The 27591-nt window shown below is 35.2% G+C and overlaps 1 protein-coding gene across 2 annotated transcripts; it reads right to left on the bottom strand.

Annotated features, from left to right (window-relative positions):
* Positions 1 to 21989, bottom strand: LOC306874424 (ras-associating and dilute domain-containing protein). 2 transcript variants are annotated; one of them, XM_079424461.1, is made up of 16 exons: positions 21825 to 21989; positions 21408 to 21737; positions 19530 to 20101; positions 14405 to 14685; positions 13001 to 13678; positions 12091 to 12128; positions 11776 to 11933; positions 11504 to 11619; positions 8782 to 9046; positions 7501 to 7673; positions 6285 to 6435; positions 5996 to 6186; positions 4565 to 4982; positions 3085 to 3224; positions 1219 to 1358; positions 1 to 1071 (listed from the first exon to the last, which is right to left on the bottom strand). In XM_079424461.1, the coding sequence occupies exons 3-16, from the start codon at positions 20062 to 20064 to the stop codon at positions 972 to 974; spliced, it is 3384 nt and encodes a 1127-aa protein (XP_079280587.1). In that variant the 5' UTR covers positions 20065 to 20101; positions 21408 to 21737; positions 21825 to 21989; the 3' UTR covers positions 1 to 971. The 2 variants fall into 2 exon arrangements, with proteins under 2 accessions (XP_079280587.1, XP_079280588.1); XM_079424462.1 differs by lacking the exon at positions 21825 to 21989 and having other exon boundaries at positions 3085 to 3137; positions 21408 to 21508.
* Between the last annotated feature and the right edge of the window lie 5602 nt (positions 21990 to 27591).

The following is a 27591-nucleotide window of genomic DNA, read 5'->3' as shown; positions in this document are numbered from 1 at the left end:
GTAGCTTGACTTCTCAACGTTCGATTTAATAGCAAGGTATATTACATTATAAATCTTCCAAATACAAGTACAACTCAGAAAAAATGCATTTATGAAATACTGCAGTACATATTTAGTACAAACATGAAATAATGGAAAAAATAAACACTTTTTTTGTATTCAAAAACTTGTGCAGATGCATGTTCTCTCAAATATAAACAAAACACAGCTTATGAATTCTATGTCCTATATTAACATCTTATCATTTTGAAAATGATATGCTTGTATATATGCAGTTTGTGTGTTAGTGAACTTAAAGTCGTTGCAAATACTGCAAACATAGCAAACTGATAACTTTGTTAAAATATTTATGCAGAGAGGAAGAAAGTTGCACCATGACATTTCATTTGTACTTGAAGTGCAGTTGTTCAGCATATATAACGTTCAATGGGGAAACCATCAAGTATTTGAGCCAAAGTTTTGTTTACCATCAATCTGAAAGAGAGCTTTTATTAATGAAAAAGAAAAGATTCATCTCAGATCTTTTTATCAACCTTTAAGGATAAGATAAAGACTCATTTGTGCCTTTTAGCGAGGCTATTGAAATGTTTCTGTTTTTTATTGTTTTCTTGACTGTTTGTATGTTTATAAAGCAAATTAATCATTTTAAAACCCCACTTTTGCCCCATTTCATGTTTCCGGTCATGTGAATATTAATTAGATTTTACAATATCAGCCTGATTATGTGCACAAATCCCTTTACCTTCAATATTCCTTGACATTCAAGAAACAAAACCAGATTGGCTAAGAGGTAAAGAAAGACAGAGATGTCAAACTGTCCTTCTAACTGAGAAAGAGTGCAGTATTGTACAGGGCTGAGATATAGTCGCTGAGAGGTCCTATAGTGTGCTTGTTCTCCAGTCTCGGAAAGGAGGAATCGCTGTCCTCCTCATATTTCGTCTAGGTAGAGGGTCACAGCTGCAGCCTCTCTCTCAGCAGGAAGAGGCACTGATCTTCTCTGATACTTCGAGATCTGATTTGGCGACAAGAAACCGGAGCCGTCCTCCCCCCAGACGAATCAAATCCACAGCACTGTGAGAGACAGGCAAAGCAGGATTCAAATGTCAGGGTTAAAAGAACACATTTATATTGCAAAGGATCATGCCTGGGGAAAATGTTACGTTAACACTTTGATTGCAAACATTATCCGCTAGCCGATGATGCATATAGAGCACTGACCTCTGGTAGTCAGCTCCAATGAGACTGGTCCCATTCACGGCCAGGATTCTGTCACCAATGCAAAGTCGCCCATCTGCAGCAGCTGGTCCATCTGGAATCAGTGTCCTGATGTAGATTCCAGGAGAGTTCAGAGGGGTATGCTGTGTATATAGAGAATGAGAAAACAAAGACTTATTTGATGCCTTTTTCTTAAAACAGAAAATATGGAATCATAGTGAAAGCATCAGTTCCATCAGACTAGTATTTCTTTTTTTACAGCTCATAATATCAATCAGAATTTTGTGCAAACCATAATCAGACATCTGTCCAGTAAATAGAAATCATCAGCACAAAATGTAAAAGTCTTTTGCTATTTTATAATAATATTGAGGGCTTAAACACAAGCTCTGTATCTAAGCTGCCTTGCTGTCTATAAATAAAATAATTGATCTTAACTTGTCAATTGTATTGGATGATTTTAATGAGCTTTTCACAATTCTAGGATGGCCATGAATAATTATATATGGGCTAAATAAAAATAAAGCAGCATCGTTTTGCTGACAACATTTTTGAACAGCCTTAAAGAGAGTGTTTTTATGATACCCAGACATGCTTCTGGCATGTTGCCTTGCACTTTCAAAGTGAAATGTCCAGCGAGTGGGGCTAAAGGACTTTCAGATTTATCCGAAACAAAATGTGATTGTAGCAATCTTATATTGCACTGGTTGTTGTACGTTTTGCAGCAGTTTAGAAATGAAATGTCCAGTAAGCAGCGCTGTTCAGTTTGTTGTGAAACAGGTAAGTATGAATCGGGAAACATTTTATTATGTTGATTGCTGTATGTATCATGGCAGTTGATGTGAAATATCCGGCGAGAGCTGCTAAAAGGTTAATGCTCTATTGCATTTAAAAAGTGTACCAAAAGCAAAATGAAATAAAAACACATTTGCTGAAGCAACCATGACAATTTAGCTTGCTCCTGCAAGTCTTTGAGCTCTTTTATCAGGACTTGTGTTATTCGAGACTCTTCCCCAAATGTACTGCTATGCTGTACCGGGTGAGCTTCTGAGCAAGTTTACAGCATCAGAAAAGCCATTATTATGGAGCTGTTATGTGATTAAAATGTCAAAAATTATAGTTTTAATTATTTTACAATCATGCAGGGTGATAAAAATGTTTTGAAATCATTACATAGAATTGAAAAGGAACCACACATAAACAAGGCATTATTTATTTAATTTTTTTAAATCTGTATTCCTAATTTGTGTGAAAAGCAACAAAATTTGTTAGTGTTTTATTGCCACTATAGTGTTCATTTCACTTGGAAATTGCAGTGAATTGTATGAAGGGGTCCCACCTACACTAGGTGGCTACTATGTACTAACATCAACAATAAGTACAATGTACTTATTATGTTTATATTGTATTGTAAAAGACTTTTGCTGCTATTGATGTGGAATATGGGTAAGGTTAGCGACAGGTTTGGTGGTATGGGTGGGTTTAAGGGTGAGTTAAGGTGTAAGGGATAGGTCAACATTATAAATGTAATTACAGAAATTAATTACAGATGTTCATTACATGCAGGTATTTTTTTTAAATATAAGTGCAATGTAAAAATATGTATGTACACGATAAGTGCATTGTATCAAATTATTAACTTAAAAGTACTTAAATGTAGTTAAGTCCACCTAATATAAAGTGGGACCTATTAAGGTATGTTTTTTGGAGATATACAAACACGTAGGTAGAGGCACATTTTTTTATCAGTATATGTATGAGCATCATGCTGTCTAGGGTTTAGAACAAATCTATAGTGTTATGGGTTATATGCATAGAACATTGACCGCCAGTGTTAAATTTCAGCAGAGCAATACTGCAGAGACTCACAAGCCCATCGATAAGTCCCATTCCCAGGCCGTAAGGTCCTTTATCCAGGTCCACTACAAAGACGGAACAGATATCATCAGAGTTTGGGGCCAGATGAGAGACAGGGACAGGGAAAGGAAAACCACAACCACTCAAAGGGCCTGGAGTGGGGCAGGGATAAACAAACACACACACAGGACTCAGTGCTCATTTGACACACACACAGACTCTACACACAGACTCTGTAGTCGGGCCAATAAACAAAATCAATATGTTCTCAATGGGAAAATGCATCTGCTGCACATGCAAACAAAGTTATTAAATGATGCAGAGAGTAAACACATAGAAAACTGACAGAAATATACACAGAGAAATCTGTGCATATGTTCATAAGAAATAAACACAATATGTGTGTATTCACACATAAACTCATTCAAGTGAAATAAAAGAAATGTACACAAATCAGACATGATTATATGTCTGTTATTGAATAATCAAAACTAGCATATGCAGATACTAACACTAAAAGTCATTCGTATTACACAGTACATTTTCACGTCTGCATTATGTCCCAAATTTTCTTTTATCGCAATACCACAATTAAGGAAATACAGCAGTGATTTTTTTTTTTTAATTGGTAATGAATTTATTTATTTTTATTTTGTATTTTTTTACCCAATTGTCCTCTCTTTCTGTCATGTTAATATTTTAATATTAATGTTTTTAATATGAATATTAATATTTCTTTAATATTTTGTAATATGCCTTTAAGAAAAGCCAGCTCCTTAATGACATCATGCTCCAGGACAGTTTTTGGTGAGAAAACAACAGCACTATTAAATCAGCATTAGCCTCTTTTAAATAACTAAATACTAGTAAGGAAAAAGTATTAGTAATGAATTTTGTGATTATTAGTTTGTGTTTTAAAAAATACTTTTAGTTTGATAAATTTGGTGTGATAATTCAAAATATACTTCAAAATATTAAAAATGGTCTTTATTGCCATCCTTTTATAAGCTCTATCCTGTTGATCATGGAAACATTTTCTTGACTTTTATAAATAATCCAGTTAACTCAATGAAGTTTAATACAAAGTTTTATCAGTTCAAACAGCTGACAAATACATCACAAAGCTTTTTGTTTCACAAGACGTTGGATGGATTGGTGTTGATTACTTGTGTATCATTGTGATGTTTTTATCAGCTGTTTGGACTCTCATTCTGACGGCACCCATTCACTGCAGATGATCCACTGGTGAGAAAGTGATGTAATGCTACATTTCTCCAAATCTGTTCTGATGACCATCTACATCTTAAACGGCCTGAGGGTGAGTACATTTTAAGCAAATGTTCATTTTTGGATGAACAATTCCTTTAAAGAAAAACATCTTTAAAAACATCATTAAATTTTTTAATGTACTGTATAACAGGAATGACCCAAGAGACAAAATCTAGCAGAAAGAACACACACATCCACGACCCAAAAGGCGTTTTTGACTTGCCTTCAATGCCATTGCTGATGAAGCCATTGATTTTCTTGTGCTCTGGAGTTGAACGCATGCAACCATTGGACTTTGTGTGAGAGTGTGTATGTGTGTGCTCTTGTGAAGCATGCTCAGGGTAGTGGGCTGGATTGGACTGTGTGTTTGAGTGTATATACGTGTGTTCCGGATAGAGGGGCGTATTAGGTGGAGTCATTATACAGGAAGAATCTGTCGCTTGGGATTGGTTGGCGTGACGGATGCTGGTCCCGTTTCTGTAGTGAATGCTATGCGGCGGCTTGTCTCTGGGTCGTTCCTCGGCTCCAGCTCCATCTCCTCTTCCTCCGAGACCCGTGGAGGAGCCCCGCACCTCCCCCTCTCCCTCCCCACGTAAAGGAGGTGCTGGATGTGGACTGGAGTGAGGCTGAGGAGGCTCACGCTGGAGAACCAAATTACCATGTTATCATCATTTTATTAATAGCCATATTTTCTCACAGAGCAAAGTAGAAGTTGACAACTCTTGGTAAAAACAAAAAATGTCAAACATGTCAGTTATTTCCATGTTGGTGTATTTAAGAATAGAATGCTATGGTGAGTTTTAAAAATGTGTAATTTTGCTTTGGAGAAAAGGACTTTATATTTGTTTTATTTTCTACAATATTTTGAAGACACAGTCACTCCACAGCTAAAATTAATATGGTGACTAGCATATAAATTAATAGAATTGGCTGAACTCTGCAGAAAACCCACAATACATTGGAGAAATTTTATTATCTTCATATTTTTTATGATCTCCCTGTATTATAAAAATAAAGGTGTTTTGAGTACTCTGGTGGAGGAAGAACTTTAACAGAATTATACCATATGGCAATTAAACTGATGACAGAAACAAATAAACAATGAAATAAGGCTTGGATAATCTGTAAACAATGTTGTAACACTGGAAAATTTGTAGCGTTTCTTTGTAGACTGACTCACACATGGCCATAATTTAGCCGGCAGCTCCTAATTAAACAGCTAATCTTGTAATCAGATTAAGAATGACTCATGTCTAGAATTTAAATCTTAGTGTTCTGAGCTACAGTCCTTAAGATAGTTCACATTTTTTAAGAATGACCAGCAAAAGCAAAATGCTGATGAATATATCTTAATAATAATGTTTTGAGCACCAAATCAGCATATTAGAATGATTTTTTAAGGATCATGTGACTTTGAATACTGGAGTAATGGCTGCTGAAAAATCAGTTTTGCCATTACAGGAATAAATTACATTTTAAATATATTAAAATAGAACAGTCATTTGACAAAATTACTATTTTTACTACTATTTTTGATCAAATAAATGCAGCCTTAATGAGCAGAAAATACTTTTTTCAAAAGTTTTTTTTTTTTTAAGAGGTTTAAGACACTTTTTACCAGCAGTGTTTTATTATTTTTTTATTCAAAATTTACCTGGGAATCCTGACGGTCTGCACAGCCATTAGAAGGTTGGGTCTTGGAGCGAAGACCCCAAAGGAAATGACGAACGTACAGTAGTTGGCGGTATATGCTGTCCTCCACACTGTCACTCTCCAGGTCCACCTTGAATCCAGCACTCGGCAGCACAATAGGAGGGTGGTTCTCAAAACTCTCTAGCAAATCAACTATTGAAAAGACACATATGCATAATGTACACTAGAATACACAAAGTCTCTGAAAATCAAGTTGACAGTACTCATTTATATTTCTTTTATGTATCAACCTGTTCTGTAGATATATGCCTCATCTTCACTGCTTGGTTGCCAGATTGGTAGAGGACCGAGCTCTGCCATGAGCTGGTATTGTGTGAGGATTCTGTGTAGCTGCACAGGCTTCAGAGATGGATGCTCTGCACACAAAGCTTTCCAACTCATCTACAAACAAACACACACACACACACACACACACACACATATTGGTGTTCCATGTTTCAAGGGGACATTATGGGGACATAGATGGTTTTATACTGTATAAACTGTATTTTCTATCTCCTTACCTTAAATGTACCCCTAAAGCTACACCTCCCACAAAAAACTTTCTCCTATTTTAGATTTTCAAAAAAGATAATTCTGTATGATTTAAAAGCTTCCTTACTTGTCACACACAAACACAAACACAATAAAAATCAAGGTTAAATTATTATTATTTGTTTCCAAATAAGCTTTCATTAATCAGTTCTTAAAAGAGTCATTTGTCTCAGTGTTAAGAACCTTCTTCATCATAATCATAATTTTCAGTAGTTAAACTACAGTTAAGCTATCTATTAAAATTGTTTACTACATTACTATAAAATTTACTATACATTTTTTTTAATAATTTTTTTTATTACATATTTTAGTTTATTTATAACAAGAAGCTTATATTATCAGTGCAATATTGAAATTATTTCTTGTCTTCTTCTTCTATTTGAACACACTCTTAAAAATAAAAGTGCTTAAAAAGTTTGTCACAGCGATGCCATAGAAGAACCATTTTTGGTTCCACAAAGACCCATTGTCAAAAAGGTTCTTTAAAGAACCATCTCTTTCTTACCTTTTTATAATCTGAAGAACCTTCTTTTGCCACAAAGAACATTTTGTGAAACAGAAAGGTTCTTCAGATGTAAAATTATCTTTATGGAAACATTTAGACAAAAAAGGTTCTTTTATGGCATCATGAAGCACATTTATTTTTTAAGAATACATATAATTAACTATAAATAAGACTGTAATCAAAATATGATTTTCTAAATGTGACAAAAACACAATTTATTTAATTAAAATACATTATCTTAAAATGAATTTAGCTAAATCCAAAACAATTAATTATGCATGAATTTCTGCACTCAAATATATAATTGATTTTTTTTAACTGATCACTGATACAAACTACTTGAAAGTTATCTGAAGAACCTGATTTGCTATATAAAACAGATATGAAGTTGATATGAACTGTGTTACCTGTGAAAGCTGTTGTGGGGGTGTGGCCAGGATGCTCACAGCGCTACAAAACTTGCCAAAGAATTTCTGGGCGAGATGACTGTGCCCCGCTCCTTTAGCCCAGTCCAGTAGCATCTTCACACTTGCCTGGATCTGCAGGACCCGTGAACGCTGAAACCAGCCACGAGCGGGGCCTAAAACACACAAACACACATACAATTGTTATGGAAATGATGCATGTGAAAACACTAAACAAACACTTTTCAGAATCATGGCATATTGTAATACTGGTAATAAAATGAAGATGGTTCCAGTAAATATTCACAACTGCAGTCACAGTTTATTACAGTATACAGTGTCAAATTGTGTGAGTGTAAGTGGGTGCTTGTGTGTAACACCAGCTCTGAGCCTCTGTCTGTTATGACATAAAGAGGATTATGGGTGTCTGGAGAAATAATCTTCACCTGACCATGTGTAATGCACACAAAAACGACATATGTTTCGCACTACCCTTTAAAAAAGGAAACTGGTACTGGTTTTGCAACAAGCAATACTGACAAAATAATTTCAAAAACAACTATGGTCATTAAATATATTATATTTAAACATACACTACTGTTCAAAAGTTAGGATGCAATAAATTGATCAAAAATGACAGTAAAGACATTTATAATGTTAAAAATAAATGCTGTTCTTTTGAATTTTCTTAGTTTTCTGAATGAATGAACGAATGAAATTAAATCATGGTTTCTTCACTAATAAAAATCTCACTTAAAAAATATTCCCTAATCAATCAGTTACTTAATTAATATTGAATTCATCTTAAAGTTAAGCAAGTGAACAATGACTGGCTATCTTACATCTTTGTAATTCTGCTATTGTTGTATTAGAAGAGCAGCCTGCACATTCTGCTGAATATTTCTTGTCATGTACCATGAAAAAAAAGACAATCTGTAAAGAAATAAAGTAAATATTTATTCCAAGAACTGATGGAGAAAGTCCATTGGCTCACAAGTTAGAGTATCTTCAACGCTAGAGGGCAGAATAAATACTTTGTTCCAATTCATCAGTTTCCATTCTGATTTCTTAATACTTTATTTGTAAGCTTTTCACCCCTTTTTCTTCTGCTTACAATTGCTGACACATTATACCTATGGCCTGTTGTTGCCATAGCAGCATGCTTAATGAAAATATATGACAGTAATATTTGAGCGTGTCTCTTGGGTCTGTGTGTGTGTGTGTGTGTGTGCTACACAGAAACAAAAAAGGTAAAAAGATTCTAGAAACTGAGCTTGAACAAACCTTTATCGATGAGTTGATTGAAGAGTGAGACGTTGGTGAAGAAGAAGAGGTAGGCAAACATTTGACTCTGAATCTCTGAATGGACCTGGTACTGCTGCAGCAGGTCTGATGTAGTCTGAAACACACACACCACCCTGCGAACCGCCTCTGGCATCACACACACAGCACACACACACACTCCAACAGCCCGCCGGCACTGCTCTGATCCAGACTCCGTCCCAAAGGGGTTACAGTCCAACAGCCCGGGCAACACAATGTACAAGGTCTGAAATGTAAAGAACAGCCATTTGTTATAATAACATGAACAACCAGACACCTACATACAGTATACACATTATTTATAGAGCTGTCAATTTAATGTATGATCTAATATAGAATTATTAAGTCTTTCAAATTTGTCCCAAATGACACTGATCAAAAATATAGTAAACAAATTAATGTTGTTAAATATTATTACAATTTAAAATAACAGTTTTCAATTGTAATATATTTAAAATGTAATTTATTCCTGTGATGGGAAAGCTGAATTTTCAGTCATTACTCCAGTCTTTAGTATCACATGAGCATGTGCTAAATGCATAACTGTAAATATATATACTGTATAAATACAGAATTTAGTTTGGGCCTATATATCGAGGGGTGAAAACCAGAAAGGCGTAAGTGACATTTCACCAACTTTACAGGAGAGCCAAAACAAAAATTTGACCATAGTTTGATCTGACTTTGTGTACTGATTTCAATTGTTTATAATAAAAATGTGTACATTCATGGATGACAGTACTTTTGCCAGTACTTTACTTTTTCATTAAGAGCTTTCATTTGATATATATATATATATATATCTCCATTTCACCAAAACTGCCCTCCTGGTTCATAATCCTCGATAGTATCTATTTGCCACAGTCATATTAAACTAGCTAGTTTATCCAAAAATTCAAGAACATGTCCTCACTTACTCACCCTTATGTCATTCCAAACCTCTATGAATTTACGGTTTTCTTTTGTCACATGATTCATCAGAAATCATTCTAATATGCTGATTTAGTGCTCTACAAACATTTCTTATCATCAATGTTGAAAAGAGTTGTGCTGCTTTATATATTTCTGGAATCTTTTTTAAGGATTTATTAATGATTAGAACATTTATTTGAATGCATACTGATCAGTTTACGGAATAATTAAATATTAATTTATTTATTTTAAAAAAGAAAGACAAAAGAAAAGAAAAGAAAAGAAAAGGAAAAAAAAAGAAAGAAAAGGAAAAAAAAAATACTTACAGACCCGAACTTTTGAAAAGTAAATAAAATTACATAAACTGACCTCTTTATCCACGGTTTGTAACAAGTATTACATTTTTTACTCATTTGGTACAATAACGTAATGTCTTTTTAATTATCATTTCATTATTCAAAATACTGATATTTGATAAACTGCAATTTATTTAGGAAATTAGCTACCATATCATTAAGTAAATAATTACTATTAACTACTAATAAATACTACTAATTACTATTGCTATTAACTACTACTTTTATGAATCAAAAATGATTGACAGGCTACAAATAGGGAAGACAATGAGGACTTAAGGTGGAGGAGAAGAAGACCTAAAGACATACAAGCAAACCAGCAGCCACACACACATTAAATAATTCATTCCCAGCAGCCCCGGTAACGTCTTACAATGGTGGCGCCACACATATAACGTAATACTACCCTTTACCCAGAGGTGGAAAGTAACGAATTACATTTACTCGCGTTACTGTAATTGAGTAGCTTTTTTGAGTACTTCTACCTTTTAAAGTAATTTTTAAAATCTGTCATTTTATCTTTATTAAGTATATTTTGTTTGAAGTATTGTACATCGCTAGATTTTAAAACACATTAATTACTGAGTAAAAAAAAAAAATCGCTCCCTGGAAACTACTGCAGTATATAATGGGCAGGAGAACGAACTGGCGCTAAAATCACAAGAAAGATGCAGACGAACAGACAGGCGTTAGTGGAGCAGACCCAGCTGAAAACCAAACCCCATCGTATTCAGATGAAGTTGAACTCGAAGGAAATTAAGTGAACCCCTGGCCATGTTTATGCTCGATTATGTTTGCCTAGGGAGACCAAACTAGCAGCTTATAAAATCTCGACATCAACCCTTCGCAAGCATGTAGAGGTAAGGTAAATACTTGCATCATTGCATTGGTGGTTAAAATGAAGCTTTGGCAGTTTAGAAAAAGGTTTTGCACAAATTAGCCAAAAACACAGTGGTGCAGGGTGTGCGATATTGTCTGCGACGATATCGTAATTGTTTGTTTTAACGCTGTGCGATTTGACATTATCAGTATTTAACCAAAAACCAAACAAAACACTCCTACCGTGTGTGAAGTCTAGATTAGACTAGTGCACATGCACATTTAGAGTGCATTCTTTCACTGTGTGATTCAGTCTGTTAAAATGATCACAAAATTGAAGATATAGGTGCAGAAAATTTATATTTATATAATTTCATACAATAAATCAATATTACACGAAGAGTGCCATTTTTCTCCAAAAATCAGCATGATTACATACAGGTGCATCTCAGTAAATTAGAATGTCATGGAAAAGTCCATTTATTTCAGTAATTCAACTCAAATTGTGAAACTCGTACTTAAGTAAAATTTCATTAAGGTAATGTAACTTTTACTTGAGTAAAATATTTGTGTACTCTTTCAACCTCTGCCTTTACCTTAGTGATGTAGTAAACACACTGCTGAAAGGTGTACATGATCACTTCCTCTAGTATGGTCATAGCTTCTTCGTTTGCTGATATTGTTGATGAGAGGAGAGATTCTTTAGATCCCGCTGCAATAAGGAACAGAAAAAATACAATTAGACTGAAAGCAGTATTTTATGTGTCTTTTACACCCTCTAATCCTCCTGTCTATTTAGTGTTTTTAATTTAGTCAGTATTAGACCCTGTAGACCCAGTTCTCAATCCATGCAGAGTGTGTTTCATACCTTTATCATCCATGAGCTCAATAGTCTGCATGTACGCAGGTGATTTCTGCTGGATAAAATACAGTATTTCGATGGCATTGGACATCCAGAAGAATATGAACTGGAGATCAGGTACTAGGTCTGAGATACTGAGCAGAGACAGCGAGGCAGGATCTTGACTGTATAACCACAGAAAAACACACATACATCGGTTTGATTCAGTGACAATGCCTTATTCAGAATTAGCGACGGCCTATTCAGCACCGCATGACCTTAGAGTGTCACGCGTTCAAAGTGCACACATGTGCGTATTATAAGGCGGAACATGATACTCACTGCTGAGCTTGCTTCTGTGCCAACTCCTTTGTCTTCTCCTGTGAGACACAGACACCGACGGCAATTAATGTCATAAAATTTTGAATAGCTTCACGTGGGAGGTATAATACCTTAGTATCGTTTCTATGTTTTCAGACTTTTCGTCCTTGCTCTTTTCTTTGGCTGGTTAATATTGGAGCTGACGGCTGACCTTCTAAAATTGGATTTTAATAATTAATGAGTTTAAAGACAGTCATTAAATGCTTCAGGATAGTTGCATTGGGACTAGGTTAAAGGGACGTTCACAAATTACACGATTCAACTAATTTTGTAGTGTTTAAATCAACATAGGCAAATGCATTTGTCAACAAAGACAAAAGGTCAGCAGACACAGCAGAAAATCAATCAATTGGGTCATTTGGGATTTATCCTCATCATGCTAATGCTTTTGCTATGCATTATGTAAATAAAAAACACTTGCACTTGGACATTGCAAACATGCAGAATCTAAAAATATTTTTGAAGTGCAACATTGTAAATTAATCACTGGAAAGTCATGGAGACAAAACTTGCTTTGTTTGCCTTTCCATCATTTTCTTCTCCCATACTGAAATACAATCAGTCTCAGTGACATGATATCGACTACAGTGTAACAGTTGGAAGAATTGTGGGAAATGTAGTTTGGGTTTAGATGACAGACCATGACTATGCCAAACACGGGTATTTGCTGCAAGAAATTAACATTTTCAAACAATACTTTTCTACAAGGTAAAGTATATAATATCCAATATGGTACCAATATATTGTGCATTCCTACTTTTCAGGGAAATAAATCTAAAATTAACTTACTTTTATTTTGTCTCTGCACATTAAATTTGCATTTTAACATGGAAAACACAAACCCAACTAAGCTGCTGATGTGAGTACTAACCCATGCTATGGTCTGAATCCTCTTGGCAATTTTCAGCAATAGTTTACCGAAGCTGCCAGGTGGAAATGCATTCGCTGAGTGCTTGATGCAAAGACAAAGCAAATATGCTGGTGTCAGCTTGTGGTCATCTCCACTCGGCTCAATAAGCGTCAGCACCCGGTTCACCAGCGCATCCTCGTGAGCCCGCTCAAATTCCAGCGCAAGCTTTCGTTTCTGTGCACTTCGTGCAGGAGTCTTAGAGCTACGCCGAGACGTCATCGGTTCATGTAATACGGCCCCACACATACGACATGCGTCCCCTTTCTCAGGCACACTCCCTGACTCGCTATCACATAGTCGTGCCAGCGCCCGAAGTCGAGTGAGAGTTTGGGCAGGAAGAGGTTTCGCACTTAGTGGGTCTTTGTACAGGAAGATGTAATGTGCACCAAAGGACAGCAAATCCCCATGACGTAGTGGAGTGGGCCGCTCAATACGCATGAAGTTAACCAGTACATTGCCGTGAGCGACGGGCTCCAGAAGTAATCGGTGGTCCGAGGAAGAGCGCCGCTGCGGTGCACGACGTATTCGGCAATGAAGTGGAAGCACATCTGGAGATGACAGGCAGATATTTGGCCGTGCTGATGCTGTTTCCTGACCAACTGTGTGTTGCTCTCGATTCAACAGGTAAACCAGGCAATCCTGACAAAACAAAAGCAAAGCAAACAATAAACAAACTAAAAAAAAAAAAAAAAAACGCTAGAAATCCGTCTAGAAAAAAGCAATAAAAAAAACCTTTAAAACCTTAAAAACGGCTTAAAAACACATTCTTATGAGACGTATCAAATCAAAGTTGACCTTTTTTCATTTTATGATGTAGTATAGTATGCAATATTCAAATGTTTGGGGTTGGGACAATTTTATATATATATATTTTTTTATTTCTCTTTATGCTCACCATATTTACTTATTGAAAATACTGTAAAAACAGTAATAGTGTAAAATATTATTACAGTTTAAAATAACTGTTTTCTATTTTATTATATTGCAAAATGTAATTTACTCTTGTGATAGCAAAGTTGAATTTTCAGCAGCCGTTACTATAGTCTTCAGTGATATGATTCTTCAGAAATCATTTTTAATATGCTTATTTGGTGCTCAAGAATATGGATATGAATATAAAGAATGGTGCTTCCAAGATTAATTCAAAAGGACCGCATTTATATGAAATACCAGATTTTTACATTTTAAAACATTGCCTTCACTGCCACTTTTGGTTAATTTAATGCACCCTTACTGAATAAATAGTATTAATGTCTTAAAAAATATTTACTGACCCCAAACATTTGATGTACGTACGTACAGACAGACAGACAGACAGACAGACAGACAGACAGACAGATAGATAGATGTTATTTTTGCTTATACCTGTTGGTTATACCCTTGAAGGAGCAGCAAGTGTGGTGATTGGTAGAGAGAGTGTTTAACTCCGCCCCCATCTCGTTCTTTACGGGTCTCAGCGTCTCGTGCAGAGCGTGTTCTGATTGGCCCTGGGAGGGTGGAGTAGTACCGTTTAGGTTCCTCACCAGGCAGACCCACCAAGTTAAGGCTGGTTTCACTGAGGCTGCGGCAAAATGAGGAGCCGTGCTGGAGTGTCATTGTTCCTTTAGCACGGTTTCTTTGTAGCTTCCTTGCTTGAGCATTGATATCTGTCGGGAAGAGAAAACCACTTAGGTAATTGTGACTCATAGTCATGAGCCAAAAACTAACCATATGGGGTTTAACTGAACAGACGAGCTTAACAAAAGATATTGACTCAAAATTGTTTGTTCAAAACAATAATACAAAAATATAACTAGAAATGTCATAAAATACATTTAACCTTAATTTGTGCTATCTGTTATTAGAAGATTCCAGTGATCTTAAATCATGATAATACACTCAAGTATTTTTAAAGCATTACAGGACAACAATGCACAAAAAGGAGTGACTATGGAGGTGAAATGCAAAGTGTAATAAAGATAAACATTTCAGGTTTCATGCCATACTAAGTAACCTCAGTTTAAACAAAGCAATTATATGATATGGAATGTAGTGCATAAGTCATATTGACTAATTGTATGGTACATTTGGTGCTTTTTTGTAATATCTGAAGAGCTCACTTTTCCCATTCGATGTCTAGAAAAAACAGTGTAAACATATTGCAAAAACATTTTATTTTGTGTGTTCACAAAAGAAAATCATAAAATTCATACAGGTTTGGAATGACATAGGGGTGAGTAAGTGAGGACATTTTCTTAATTTGTTGGGGGATAAAATAGTTTAATATGACCTCGACAAACAGATACTACATTCTTTGGGCCCAAACTAAATTCTGTGTGTGTGGATATATATATATGTATGTATATATATATATATATATATATATATATATATATATATATATATATATATATATATATATATATATATATTATAATAATATTAAATATTATAAAATAATGAATTTAGCACATGCTCATGTGACACTAAAGAGAGAAGTAATGAATGAAAATTCACAGTAATAAAACAGTTGTTTTAAATTGTAAAATATATTATATATATATATATTATATTAAAATAATATATCCAATAATATTACTGTTTTACTGTATTTTTTATCAAATAAATGCAGCCTTGATGAGACTTCTCTCAAAAACATTAAAATTCTAAAACATATTCCCAGCTAATCTGGGATTGTACAAAAATAAAATATTTCCAGATTTTATATTAGAGTTTGCACATCATAGTTGAATGCACACATCTGGATTCAGATCGAGAGGAAAGCAGAAATGAAATCAAATATATAGAGGCATGATAAAGTAAGCGTAATATTCTTGTCCGATAGGGACATGCAATGAGGGATATGACTAATAATTGCATAGGGGGTAATAAATGGTGGTATAATGCTGGGTATAGGAAGTCAGCACTGATGCAGGAAGCAATACGGTAAATAATGGGTCTGCAAAGTAATGGTATTGTATATGGAGGTGGGGCTGGTGGCTGACACCATACCTGAGGACAGTCCCCACCTTTAACAATAGTTGTACAGGGCTGTATCAAACGCCAGCCCCGGGGGGAGCTCCGATGGCATCTACCATGCCCGCTTCTACTCAAGGTTGAAGATAGCACAGGGGAGTTTGTGTGGGTCCCTGGGCATGGGTAAACACCACAACAAATACAAATCACCAAAAAAAACATGAATATACACAATTCTATTCATTCACTCAAGCAATCAAATTGTACCATTAAACTCTATTTACATTTTCTTGTGATGCATAGTAGTATAGATGTTGAATATGAGTTAATATTTAACACTCTTAAAAATAAAGGTTCTTTATTGGCCTCTATACATGAAGAACCTTTTTCATTCATGGAACACTTTCATTGCACAAAAGCTTCTTCATAGTGGAAAAAGTTTCTTTAGAAAAATATTCTTCAAAATGTTCTTCACACTAACTAAAAATTGTTATTTTAAGAACTGTTTACTGAAAGGTTTTTTTGGGGGGACCAAAATGGTTTCTTCTATGGCATGTGAAAAAAAATAAAGATTTTTTGGAATTTTCATTTCATGTGATTTTGGTTCTATACTAGATTCTACAATTATTTTTAAAGATACGGGAAGACACGGCATTGACGTGACAGCAACCATTGGTTATTCAAGAAACTGTAAATAGGTTGGAATAGGTTAATTGAATTATTGTTCTACAATATTCTGACATGGTGCTAATGCAGACATAACTGCCAATCCAAACCTGTTATAAAACGTGCATGTGTTGGTAAATACCTCAACACTATCCATAAAGCCCCCAGTAGCATCTGTCACTGAGTAATATGTGTGTGTGCAGATGGTGTGCTGACTTGCAAATGTAATCCCCCATCCCTTCCTCACCTTTACTCATCTGTGACCTTCATAAACCCTTGATCTAAATGCCCTCACCTTCTCAACCATCACTTCCCCTTTGATTGACTGTGAAAATCACTAGACATATTCATTTTTGAGAACAGTCCCAACGTGAGGAGCAGCGTCTCTTCCCATGAAGAAACAGCAGGATATTAAGCCAAGGTTAAGAAGACCACTCTGAACAAGCTTAACGACTAAGATCCCCAAATAAGCCTGTGACATTTTCATTAATTAAAATGCAGTCACAAGAATGACAATAAATGTGTATATTCAACATGCACCCCATGAGAAATTATGCACCAAATAAAACAGTAGCAAGCTTACGATAATTGGGAAAATTCCCAGGATTCCATAATGCGTTACTTGAGTAGATGATTCTTCCAACAAGTAAGATTAACTGGAGCTTCTAGTTACACAAAACAGACTCATTTTTAGAGCTAACTGGGTTTAGAGTTACCTTAAGTGACCAATTCACTGTTGTTTATTAAATTAAATGTTGTTTAATAAAAGTTGGGTGTCAATGTGGTAAAAGGCATTTTTGACTATAAGGAAACAGAGAAAAGGGGCTGTGACAAATACAGACAGGAAAACTTCAACACCCATAATGCACTGGTTGGATCCGGCTGTCTGTGAACAGGAATATAAAAACATGGAAGTACGATCTATAGTTTTCACAAAACCCCTGAAACTTTCAAAAGTCTGCTAAATGGTGTAAAACATCATCCGGCCGACTGTTGCTGACAAGTAAATGGGGATATCTTGATTTAGGTTACAGAGAAAAAGTACATATGCTACTAACATTGTAACAACACAAAGCTGGTTGAAAATCAAGGAAGCAACAATACAAAGCTGTTTGAAAATCGACAAATTAACCTTATACATTTTTAATTTAAAGATAATTATAAATAGTACTGCATGATCCCAATCCAATTAAATGTTTTGTATTTTAGAATAATAAAACTATATATAAAAATTCCAATTGAGGATGTCTCCAAGGGAAGGTTTTATCAAATATAGCACACTTCTAGGGACAAATATGGCCCCAAAGTACAGCTACACTAAGAAACCAACACACGCATGCATTCTCTTCACCCCACCAGGAAGAAAAGCAGTTCAACCTGAGGATAAATTATCCTGAGCAATTTGCCTGCTGATATTGATTTAACTTCCACCCTGTGTTTTGGCTCAATGGCCACCTTGTTGAATTTGTAATTTAGTACAAAGCATCCAGGCACAAACAGAAAGAGAGAGATAGAGTGAGAGTTGAAAGGCAGTGTTATGACTAGTCTGCAATAAAAGAGCACAAATAAAATAGTGAAACTGAGACCTCAATTCAACTACTGGAGGCCGGCCATACTACGGCAGACCCAATCGTGCATTTATCTCTGGCACCTGCTCTGACATCTGTGTGTCGGCATTAGTGAACCTGAGCAGCCCTGAACGCCAAAGAGCAATTAAGATGTAGTGGCAGTTATCATAGCACCACAGTGTTGATAGTAGTGATACGTTCAACACAACTCTTATCTCCAGCTATCAGCACTTAAAAAGAGTGATGTGATAGCAGATGTTAAGCTTCGGTTTTGCAAATGTGGGCAACCAAATGTTTAAAAACAAGATTATAATTCAAAACAAGAGAAGTATAGTATTGCAGTGCGATTAGTCAGGAAGCTAACAGTTAGCTTAATATTGTTCACAACATGGTAATACTGCATTATTCCAAACAACTATGGAACCTCAAACTTAAAAATAATGATTGGAAAGATTGAAAACACACTTAAAGTGTGAACTGATGTCATTTCAAAGATGGTTGCGACTGAAAAGCATCGTACACCATTATGTTCATAGTGTAATATATAAAGATATTAATATATAAAGTGTTCATGATATTTACCTTTGCCATAATTGGCATAAAAATACAAAATATGTATGTGAAAAATGTTTTGTGTGATTAACTGGAAAGTATTATGGTCAGAGGTTTCCAATTTCCGCTTCTGACTTATCCAGTATTCTGAAATATCCAATAATATTGAACTAGCTGTCAAAGTTTTAGCCAAAACATTTTCTGAATAAATATGCCCCATTATAAGAAGCACAAGAAAAACTGTATTTGATTTTTATTTTAATCTTAACAGTGTGATTGGACTGGAAGCTAACAATTAGCTTAATACTGAATAAAAATCTGAATTGTATTTATTATATAATTATAATTTCTTACATTAAAATTATTATTGTTGTTAAAATTATTCTAATTTAAAAAAATAATTATAAATGTTACTAGAATTTTTAATTTAAATTATTGTTATTCAATTATTTTCATATAATAAATTATTTGTATTATAAACATCTCTAAACATATTCCATAAAACATCAAATTTTCAAATAGTTATAATGTTTTTGTCTTGGTCCTGTAATTGTAATATAATATTTTCATTCAGATGTATTGAAAGGTAAATACTGAAATTAAGCAAAAACTGAAAGAAAATAAATCTTGTGTGCTTTTTTTGCTCGGCTGTACTAGATTTTCCTGTTTAAGTTAATTAGAAAATACAATCACACAACAAGAACGTCCTCTGCTGAGCATGTTTGTCAGTGAATGCATTTGTGCATTACCTGCAGTGACTGTGTCCTTCTCTTTTGCTGCCAGTTCCTCCACCTCAGCTCTTCGCCTGAGCTCAAAGCGGCGAGAGTAACCATCCTTTGGCTTCCAGAGGTCCTGCAAGAGGAGGGGTTTCTCGTTGTCTCCTAGCGCCCGAAGGCACTCAGTGCGCCACCGTCGATCTGGGCCCTCAAACCGTCCAATCACGTCACATAACACATAGCTACAGGCCGAGGCCTTGTTTAGAGAATAGCGCTCAAGCGCCTCTTTTATCAGCTCTTGGGCACTGGAACGAGGTGTGGCGAGAACACTTTTGTAGTTAGCACCGGCGCTGATATCATCACCAAATATCTTCAGAACACCTGGTGCAGATGACTGGGTGGAAAGCTCAGCTGGATCGTCCCGTACCTGCTCAGGTAGGTCGGTCACAGAACGACGATCCCGATAACTTAGTGTCCGGTACAGAACCTGGGTAAAAGTGCGACTCTGACGCTTCAGCCGGTTTTTGGATGGCAGAGACATGCTGGCAGATGAGGAACCGTAGAACATGGTGCCGGAACTCGCACTGGTTAAAAAACTCCTAGAACTGAGAAAACAACAAATTGTAATAACTGGAAACAGAGAGCTGACAAGTTGAGTTTTGAGCCTTATTTATACATTTACAGTGGTGGCCAAAATTATTAGAACACTAGTATTTTAGCTAAAAATGGGTTTAAGTCAGTTATTTCTATCTTTTGCTTTAGTGTGTCAGTAGGAAATATCAGTTTACATTTCCAAACATTCATTTTGCCATTAATTGAAATAATCCAGTGAGATTTTTGTTTGGACAAGGAGTGTGAAAACAGCCAGTGCTCCACACAAAGATCTGACCTGATCATCATCCAGTCTGTCTGGAATCACATGAAGAAACAGAACAAACGGAGACAGACTGAATCCAGAAGAACTGTGGCAACATATCAAAGATGCTTCAAAAGCTCACAGATATGCAATAAGGTAGGCTACAGTAAACTTGTCATCTGAATTCAACTCTATAATCTAATGTTGGTTTAAATCAGAGGAACATGGCAGTACTGTACAACCAGAGATATAGATGAGTTTAAACACACACACACACACACCTAGAGTCAGAAAGACAGACAGAAATAGACAGGATGGGCAAGGCTGAATTTTTGGATAAAGCAAACAGGGATGTTGCCAAATATATGATGGAAAATACAGCTTGATGGAAACTATGAGGAATAGATCTGGGCAGCTATGATACAATCATTCACAATATTCAATAATCCAAAATTTGCATTAGAAAATTAAAGGCGCTCATTGCATGATGATTAGAGACAGATAGATAGATAGATAGATAGATAGATAGATAGATAGATAGATAGATAGATAGATAGATAGATAGACTGCAGAGATGAGTGTCTCCAATGGTGCAGACATGAGAAACCCCTTCTAACAGTGTGTGTGTGTGTGAGAGAGAGACTGCATCAGCTAAAATCCCCACTACTCGGCAGTCTGAACGGAGAGCATCTGCTCGTGCGTGAGAATACTTCACCGTGCGCTCGTGAAGCCTGTTCACAAACTGCATGTAGTTGACATGCTGCCCCTCATTTAAATAATCTATCAGGTACTGCGTACATCTAAAGTACTCATTCATTCCCTTTCTGCACCCTCCTGAAATGCGCACAATTATTTAAATAAACCGTTTTATGGTTCTTAAAGGCACAGGGCATTAAATGGGAATGAATAATTTAACCTTCATAAACATTTTACACAGTACTGTAATGTAACTGCGATCAGCACTTTTTAACTGACGTACAAGAAAGAAAGTTTAATTTGTGTTCTCGAAAAGACTACCAAAAACATCAAACTCGAGGTAGCAAAATATCTCTTACCCGTCAAGCGCGTTTTATTCCCCGTTTGCTGAAGAGACGCTCATTTGGAGGCATTAATGTTAAAGAAGCGCGTCGGGCTACTGCGGGTCTCCACTAGAGACGGCGCGAGCCAACAAAGCACCTGCTCGCGAGTCCTAATCCGCTTGTGCGTCTTAACGGGGCTCCGCCAGCCAGTCTCAGAGCTCTGATCCCTCACAAGCCGCTCGCTTGACTCCTATTATTGACATTTGCCAGTATTTCTTCTTGCTCATGTGTTAAATGAGCTCTTCGGGCCGGTGGGATACAGTTTAGGTCCGCCCAGTCACTGTCATGGAATGCGACAACGTCTACCTGTACAGTAATAATGAGGTGTCAAACATATATCAATATTAAGAAATGCAGCCTATTGGTGCTGTGTTCTGAATGATTTAACGTTACCTGCTGGTTTTATTTTGTCGCTGCTCTTCCTGGGCTGTCGTTGGAGCTGTTTATCCCTTATCCCCTTCTTTTATTTGCCCGTCTCCACTGGCGACACTAGAGTCTGCATGCTTCGGCGTCTGCATCCCCTGAACCGACTGCAGCCGGAAAAAGCCGAACCGAGACAGGCGGACGGTATGCCACATGAAAACGAGGCTGTATTTTAACAGACATGCAGTCTGTTGAACCGGTCGTAATGTTTTTTTGTTTGTTTGTTTATTTTTATTTTTTATTTTGCTTTAGATCAAAAAAAAAAAAAAAAAAAAAAATCTAGAAAACGTGACCTGACAGGGACTTTGGTATAGGCTATAGTCCAAGTAGCTATAATATACTGTCCAAGATTAATTCAATATTGATGTAATGAACTACAGCTGGTTGGTTTTCTACTACACCTTTCTGAACTTGAAAAAGAAGTGTGCTTAAATGTAGCCTATTTAATGTAGCCCGTAAAAACATAAAATTGAGCCAACCTAAAATTTTTCAACCAGCTTCAGCAGATTTTTGAGTTTTCCTTTAAATAATCTTATGTCATATTTTAAAGTAAAACACTTATTTTGATGTGTTGACTAACATACTAAGCATGTCATTATAATTTAGTTTTTTTTAGTATGACATCTAAAGTTATTATATTTCAAATGTCCTATACTGCAACTTCGACATTACAAATGTTTAATTACAAATAGCATATACTTAAATAGCACATGACATAAGTCTAGAAAGCAATGTTAGTAAAATATATTTTAGTTTACTGTAAATGCTTGTCAGTACATTCAGCAGTAATATTTATGAGACAATAGAATTATGAAATTGCCTGTAAAGATGTACTGAAAGTGGGTAAAACAAATACACAATTAATTAATTGCACGCTTAATTGCATATATTGTAAACTATAATACATTTTCATAGTTGCAAATAACATGCAATAAACTTACACTATATTCTTTAAATGCCCGTGATTCTACTCTCTTTGAAAATATGCTCTTCTTTTTACAATGAAGACTTAATGCATCCACTAAAAATAGCACACCATGAAAAGTAATTACAAAATTTGAATATACTCTACCTTTTGGCGCCACTGTATGTGTACAAATGCATAGCCTAGTTCAGCTCTACTGAGCTATATTCAGATATGATCCATATTTACCTACTCGCTGTTTCTGAAACACCCATTCCCTGGAAGAGGACACTCACAGTCAGAACATTCATATAAAACTATGAATTAACTTATCTACTTAACAGCAGACATATTAACTACCATGCACGTCAGTTTTAAGATCCATATATCCAATTGTGGAGTGGGTCAATGTATTTATTTATTTCTATTACAATTATTTTGGCTATACTATTTGATTGTTTAATAGAAACAGCAGTTAAAAAGAAGTCAAAACTGCTTTACAATGACAAATTCAACGCTTAAAGAATGGATGTTATGCAAATGTTCGTAAGGGAGATTGGGCATAGCCATTTAGTGTAATTTGGGCACTTTACTGAAAATGTCTTTTAAGAACATGGCAGATCTCTATGAATAATTGAATGCAGTGGAATGACTAATAGACTTGTAGTTTCCTGAGGGTGTAAAGTGGGCCCTCTACTGGGACATTCGGCAGATCAGAGAGAAGAATACTGATCCCAGGACATTTTGGCTCACACTCAATTGTGAAATGAAATGTTGTGTTTAAATCCGTATGTAGAATGGATTGATCCCTGATATCAAAATGAAAAATGCTTTAAAGAAAATGCCTCGTTTTCTCAAAACATTGCCATTCTTTCAAAGCCTGTACTGAAAAACAGAAAATGATCACAAGGAGGCAACAACTAAGGAAACTAAATCTGTGGCATCTGGTGGCGGAACCGCTGGCTGAGATATTATCTATACAGATGTTTTTAATTTAATTTCTACTGAATTTTGACATGATCAATGAAAACATATGATTTATTTAAAGGCAGACGAAATGACATTTACATTAAATGTTACCCAATAAATGTTCAGTGCTGTATGTATGGATTGGTGTATGTTTGCCAGATTAAGGACACCAACAGGAACGAGCGCACGTGATGATGAATGACATGAAATACGCTGCGTTTTACACCAACTGGCAGCCCAGGGTGCCAAAATACAATTGGGTAAACTGGCAGTGGGCGGGTTTCACAAACCAAAACAGAGCCCGACATTCCGGCCCGGAACGCACATTTTCAAAGTAGAATAACTGACTGTAGCATTGTTTTTCAGATAAACAAGTATGTTAACTTAGCATGTTTCTTAAATATCTGCAAACATATTATGCTATTTTTATGCTTTAGTAGAGTCAAAAACTTACAGTAACAGCACCTTTAAATAATGTAAGGAATAATTTTTAATGTAAGTTTTTTTTTTCTTCTCATTTATTGATTAACCACAGACACAAAAAATGCATAGAATGCAAGACTCAAATAATGATTCAGAGAGGAGGACGTTTCCTTGATAAAAAGCATTTGTATGAAATAACAACATACAACAAATTGGGGCAATTCAAACATTGCAGCAAAATCACAATCACAAATACCTTCATGTGAAAGGTTAACATTTTTTTTTTATGCAGAGCAAATCAGCAGAAAGTGAAAACACAAAGCCTCGAACTGTTCTGAAACACACCCAAACTAGAAAAGGCACATGATATTTACAGTGAGGTCAGGGTTTCAAGTGGATTCAGTTTCAATAGAGGATTCAGTCATTTTACTGAATTAATATTTTTCATAACTCAAGGACAGCTAGGCAGTCTGATGTATGAAAGTTTGGTATCAAGTATCATGAACAGACTGTGCAAAATCCTACATTTATACATTATGTAAAATTTGTCAGGGTAAAACAGCATTACATTGTGCTATAATTTGGTCTTTTTTTACGGTGTATTTTCTTTTGGCTTTGAGTCAGAGGTAAACTGCTTTAAATCATGTTTACATGTTAAATCCACAATTAATGACTGCATTTATCAAACACCAGCCAACCAGAATTGTATAGTGCTCGAAAGTAAGAGGAAGGATTTTTGTACATTCAGAAAGCATTCTTACTAGCTAGCTAACACAACTCCTCAAGCATCATATCAGTTTCAATAAATTGTGTCGTTTTGCTAAATTCGAGGTCAATGGAAATATAAATGCATTAATCTCAGGCTGAGTGGCAGTGAAAGCTGTATGATGAATGTAAACTTCATATTGCATCAAAACACATTGTAATAAAAAATAATACACCAAACAAAGATATTTACACCGTCAACAATGGCAAAACGGGAACACTTATGCAACAGAATAACGGAAAGTCATAAAATAATTTAGAAACATACAAAAATGTATTACAATTGTAACATTATATGCAACACTTCCATAACACCAATAATATAGCCTAACACTTGCTGGGTTAATAAAAGTATCTTTACGGTCTCATGTAGGCTATCTACAGAAAATGATATCGTTAATGCAACTCGTATAGAAAAAATAAAAATAAAAGGCAAAATAAATCAACAGTAATTTCAAGTTCAAACTGAAACCTTCACAAACAGCCCTTGCTATCATCTAAATCTTTAAGGGAGCAAAAACGTACCTGACAGAGTGTTACAACACTAAAAGCGTAAATACATGTTCACTTATAAGGCGAGGTGTTTCAATACACATTTCAGCAAATAAAACATCTTTATCAAAAATCACTAATGAGATGCTTGCAAAATGTTTAATATTAACACAGCGAACATAAATATCAACACTATAATCAATTTGTAGCTAAGTATGTTTGGATTACAGCTACTGACCAAACACTTTCTATATTCATAATACATGAAATATTACTTCTTTTAAGATGCAAAGCAATACACATTTAGAAAAATTTTGTTACAACCAGTAACTGTTAAGAGTTTTATATGATTGTGAAGGCCATACAAATTTAAATACTTGTTTAATATAGTGAAGTGACATTCAGCCAAGTATGGTGACCCATACTCGGAATTCGTGCTCTGCATTTAACCCATCCAACGTGCACACACACAGCAGTGAACACACACACACCGTGAACACACACCCGGAGCAGTGGGCAGCCATTTATGCTGCGGCGCCCGGGGAGCAGTTGAGGGTTCGGTGCCTTGCTCAAGGGCACCTCAGTCGTGGTATTGAGGGTGGAGAGAGCGCTGGACATTCACTCCCCCCACCTACAATCCCTGCCGGCCCGAGACTCGAACCCGCAACCTTTGGATCACGAGTCCAACTCTCTAACCATTAAGCCACGACTTCCCAATAGTAGTTTGAGAAGTAAAAACTGCAAACTTGTTGTTTGTTTGTTTGTGTGCGAGTGTGTCTGCGTTACAATCTGTGACAACCAACATGCCCCTGATCAAAATTACAAGTTATCTACAAAATTCAAGTTCATTTTGAATATTAAACAGTTATTTTATTTATTTAAAATATGTATGGCCCAAGGGAGCACAGCACAAATGGAATGCTTAAGAAATTGTTATGGTTCCAGCCAGAGAGATGACAACCCTGAGAGCAAGAGCTTTGGCTGATCAGTCCAATGAACAGATGGCTAGTTTACAAACCTTGACCAGTGGTATACAGACCATGAAGCTGAGACGTTAGTAAGTATTATCACACGATGCGCTAAATGTGTATTATAGTTAATGCAAAAGTGAAAAGTCTGTCATCATTTACACCCTCATGTTGTTCCAAACCTGTAAGATTTTCTTTCTTGCACAGAACACGAAAGGAGGTAAATCAACATTTAGAGTACTTTATTGTTGTATTCTTATTATTTATGAAGCTGGACGGCCCCAGTTCCAAAAAGTATGGAAGCTTGTTTCTGCCTAGGGATGGATGGATGGATGCATGTATGGATAAATAAATAAATAAATAAACTTAATTGTGACTACTTATCTCAAAATTCAATTTCTTTCCTATGACTACTCAAAACAGTCATAATTGCGATTGTCATAAATTAGCAATTGTGAGAAAAAAAAAATTGAATTGCGAGATGTAAACTCAGAATTCATAGAGAAAAGTTATAATTCTAAGTTTACATCTTTGAATTCTGAGTTTTTTGTTTTTTTCTCATGATTTCAAGAGAATAAGTCCAAATTGTGAGATAAAAAAAGGGCTGCAAAACGAATAATCGCGATTAATTAAATCATTCCAAATAAAAGTTATGTGTGTGTACTGTGTATATTTATTGTGTATATACATACACACATACATGCAACACACACACACACATATATATATATATATATATAGATAGGAAAAATATGTTAGTTTTATATATAAAATATTTATATTTATTAGTGCTGGGCAAAGATTAATCGTGATTAATCGCATCCAAAATAAAAGTTTTTCTTTATATAATATATCTGTGTGTGCTGTGTATATTTATTATGTATATGTAAAGACACACACATACAGTATATATTTTGAAAATATTTACATGTATTTACGTGTATATATTTATATTCATATAATTTATATTATATATAAATATATTTAATATATAAACATAACATATTTTTCTTAAATATATACATGCATGTGTGTGTATTTATATATACATAACAAATATACACAGTACACACAGATATATTATATAAAGAAAAACTTTTATTTTGGATGCGATTAATCACGATTAATCTTTGCCCAGCACTAATATTTATATAAATTATTAATTATATACAAGTATTAATACATATACATACAAATATATATTTTTTAAATATAT

This window comes from Barbus barbus (genome assembly GCF_936440315.1).
Source record: "Barbus barbus genome assembly, chromosome: 8".
In the NCBI taxonomy this organism is placed as follows: domain Eukaryota; kingdom Metazoa; phylum Chordata; class Actinopteri; order Cypriniformes; family Cyprinidae; genus Barbus; species Barbus barbus.
This window is presented reverse-complemented; position numbering and strand designations above follow the sequence as displayed.

Bases quoted from the DNA above. Each gene is read 5' to 3' on its own strand.
- LOC306874424 (XM_079424461.1), bottom strand. From the start codon at position 20,064: ATGTTCTACGGTTCCTCATCTGCCAGCATGTCTCTGCCATCCAAAAAC. The intron at 6,187-6,284 runs GTTGATACATAA...TCTTTTCAATAG, and splicing joins GGCATATATCTACAGAACAG to TTGATTTGCTAGAGAGTTTT. The intron at 1,072-1,218 runs GTCAGTGCTCTA...TGTCTCTCACAG, and splicing joins ATTGGAGCTGACTACCAGAG to TGCTGTGGATTTGATTCGTC.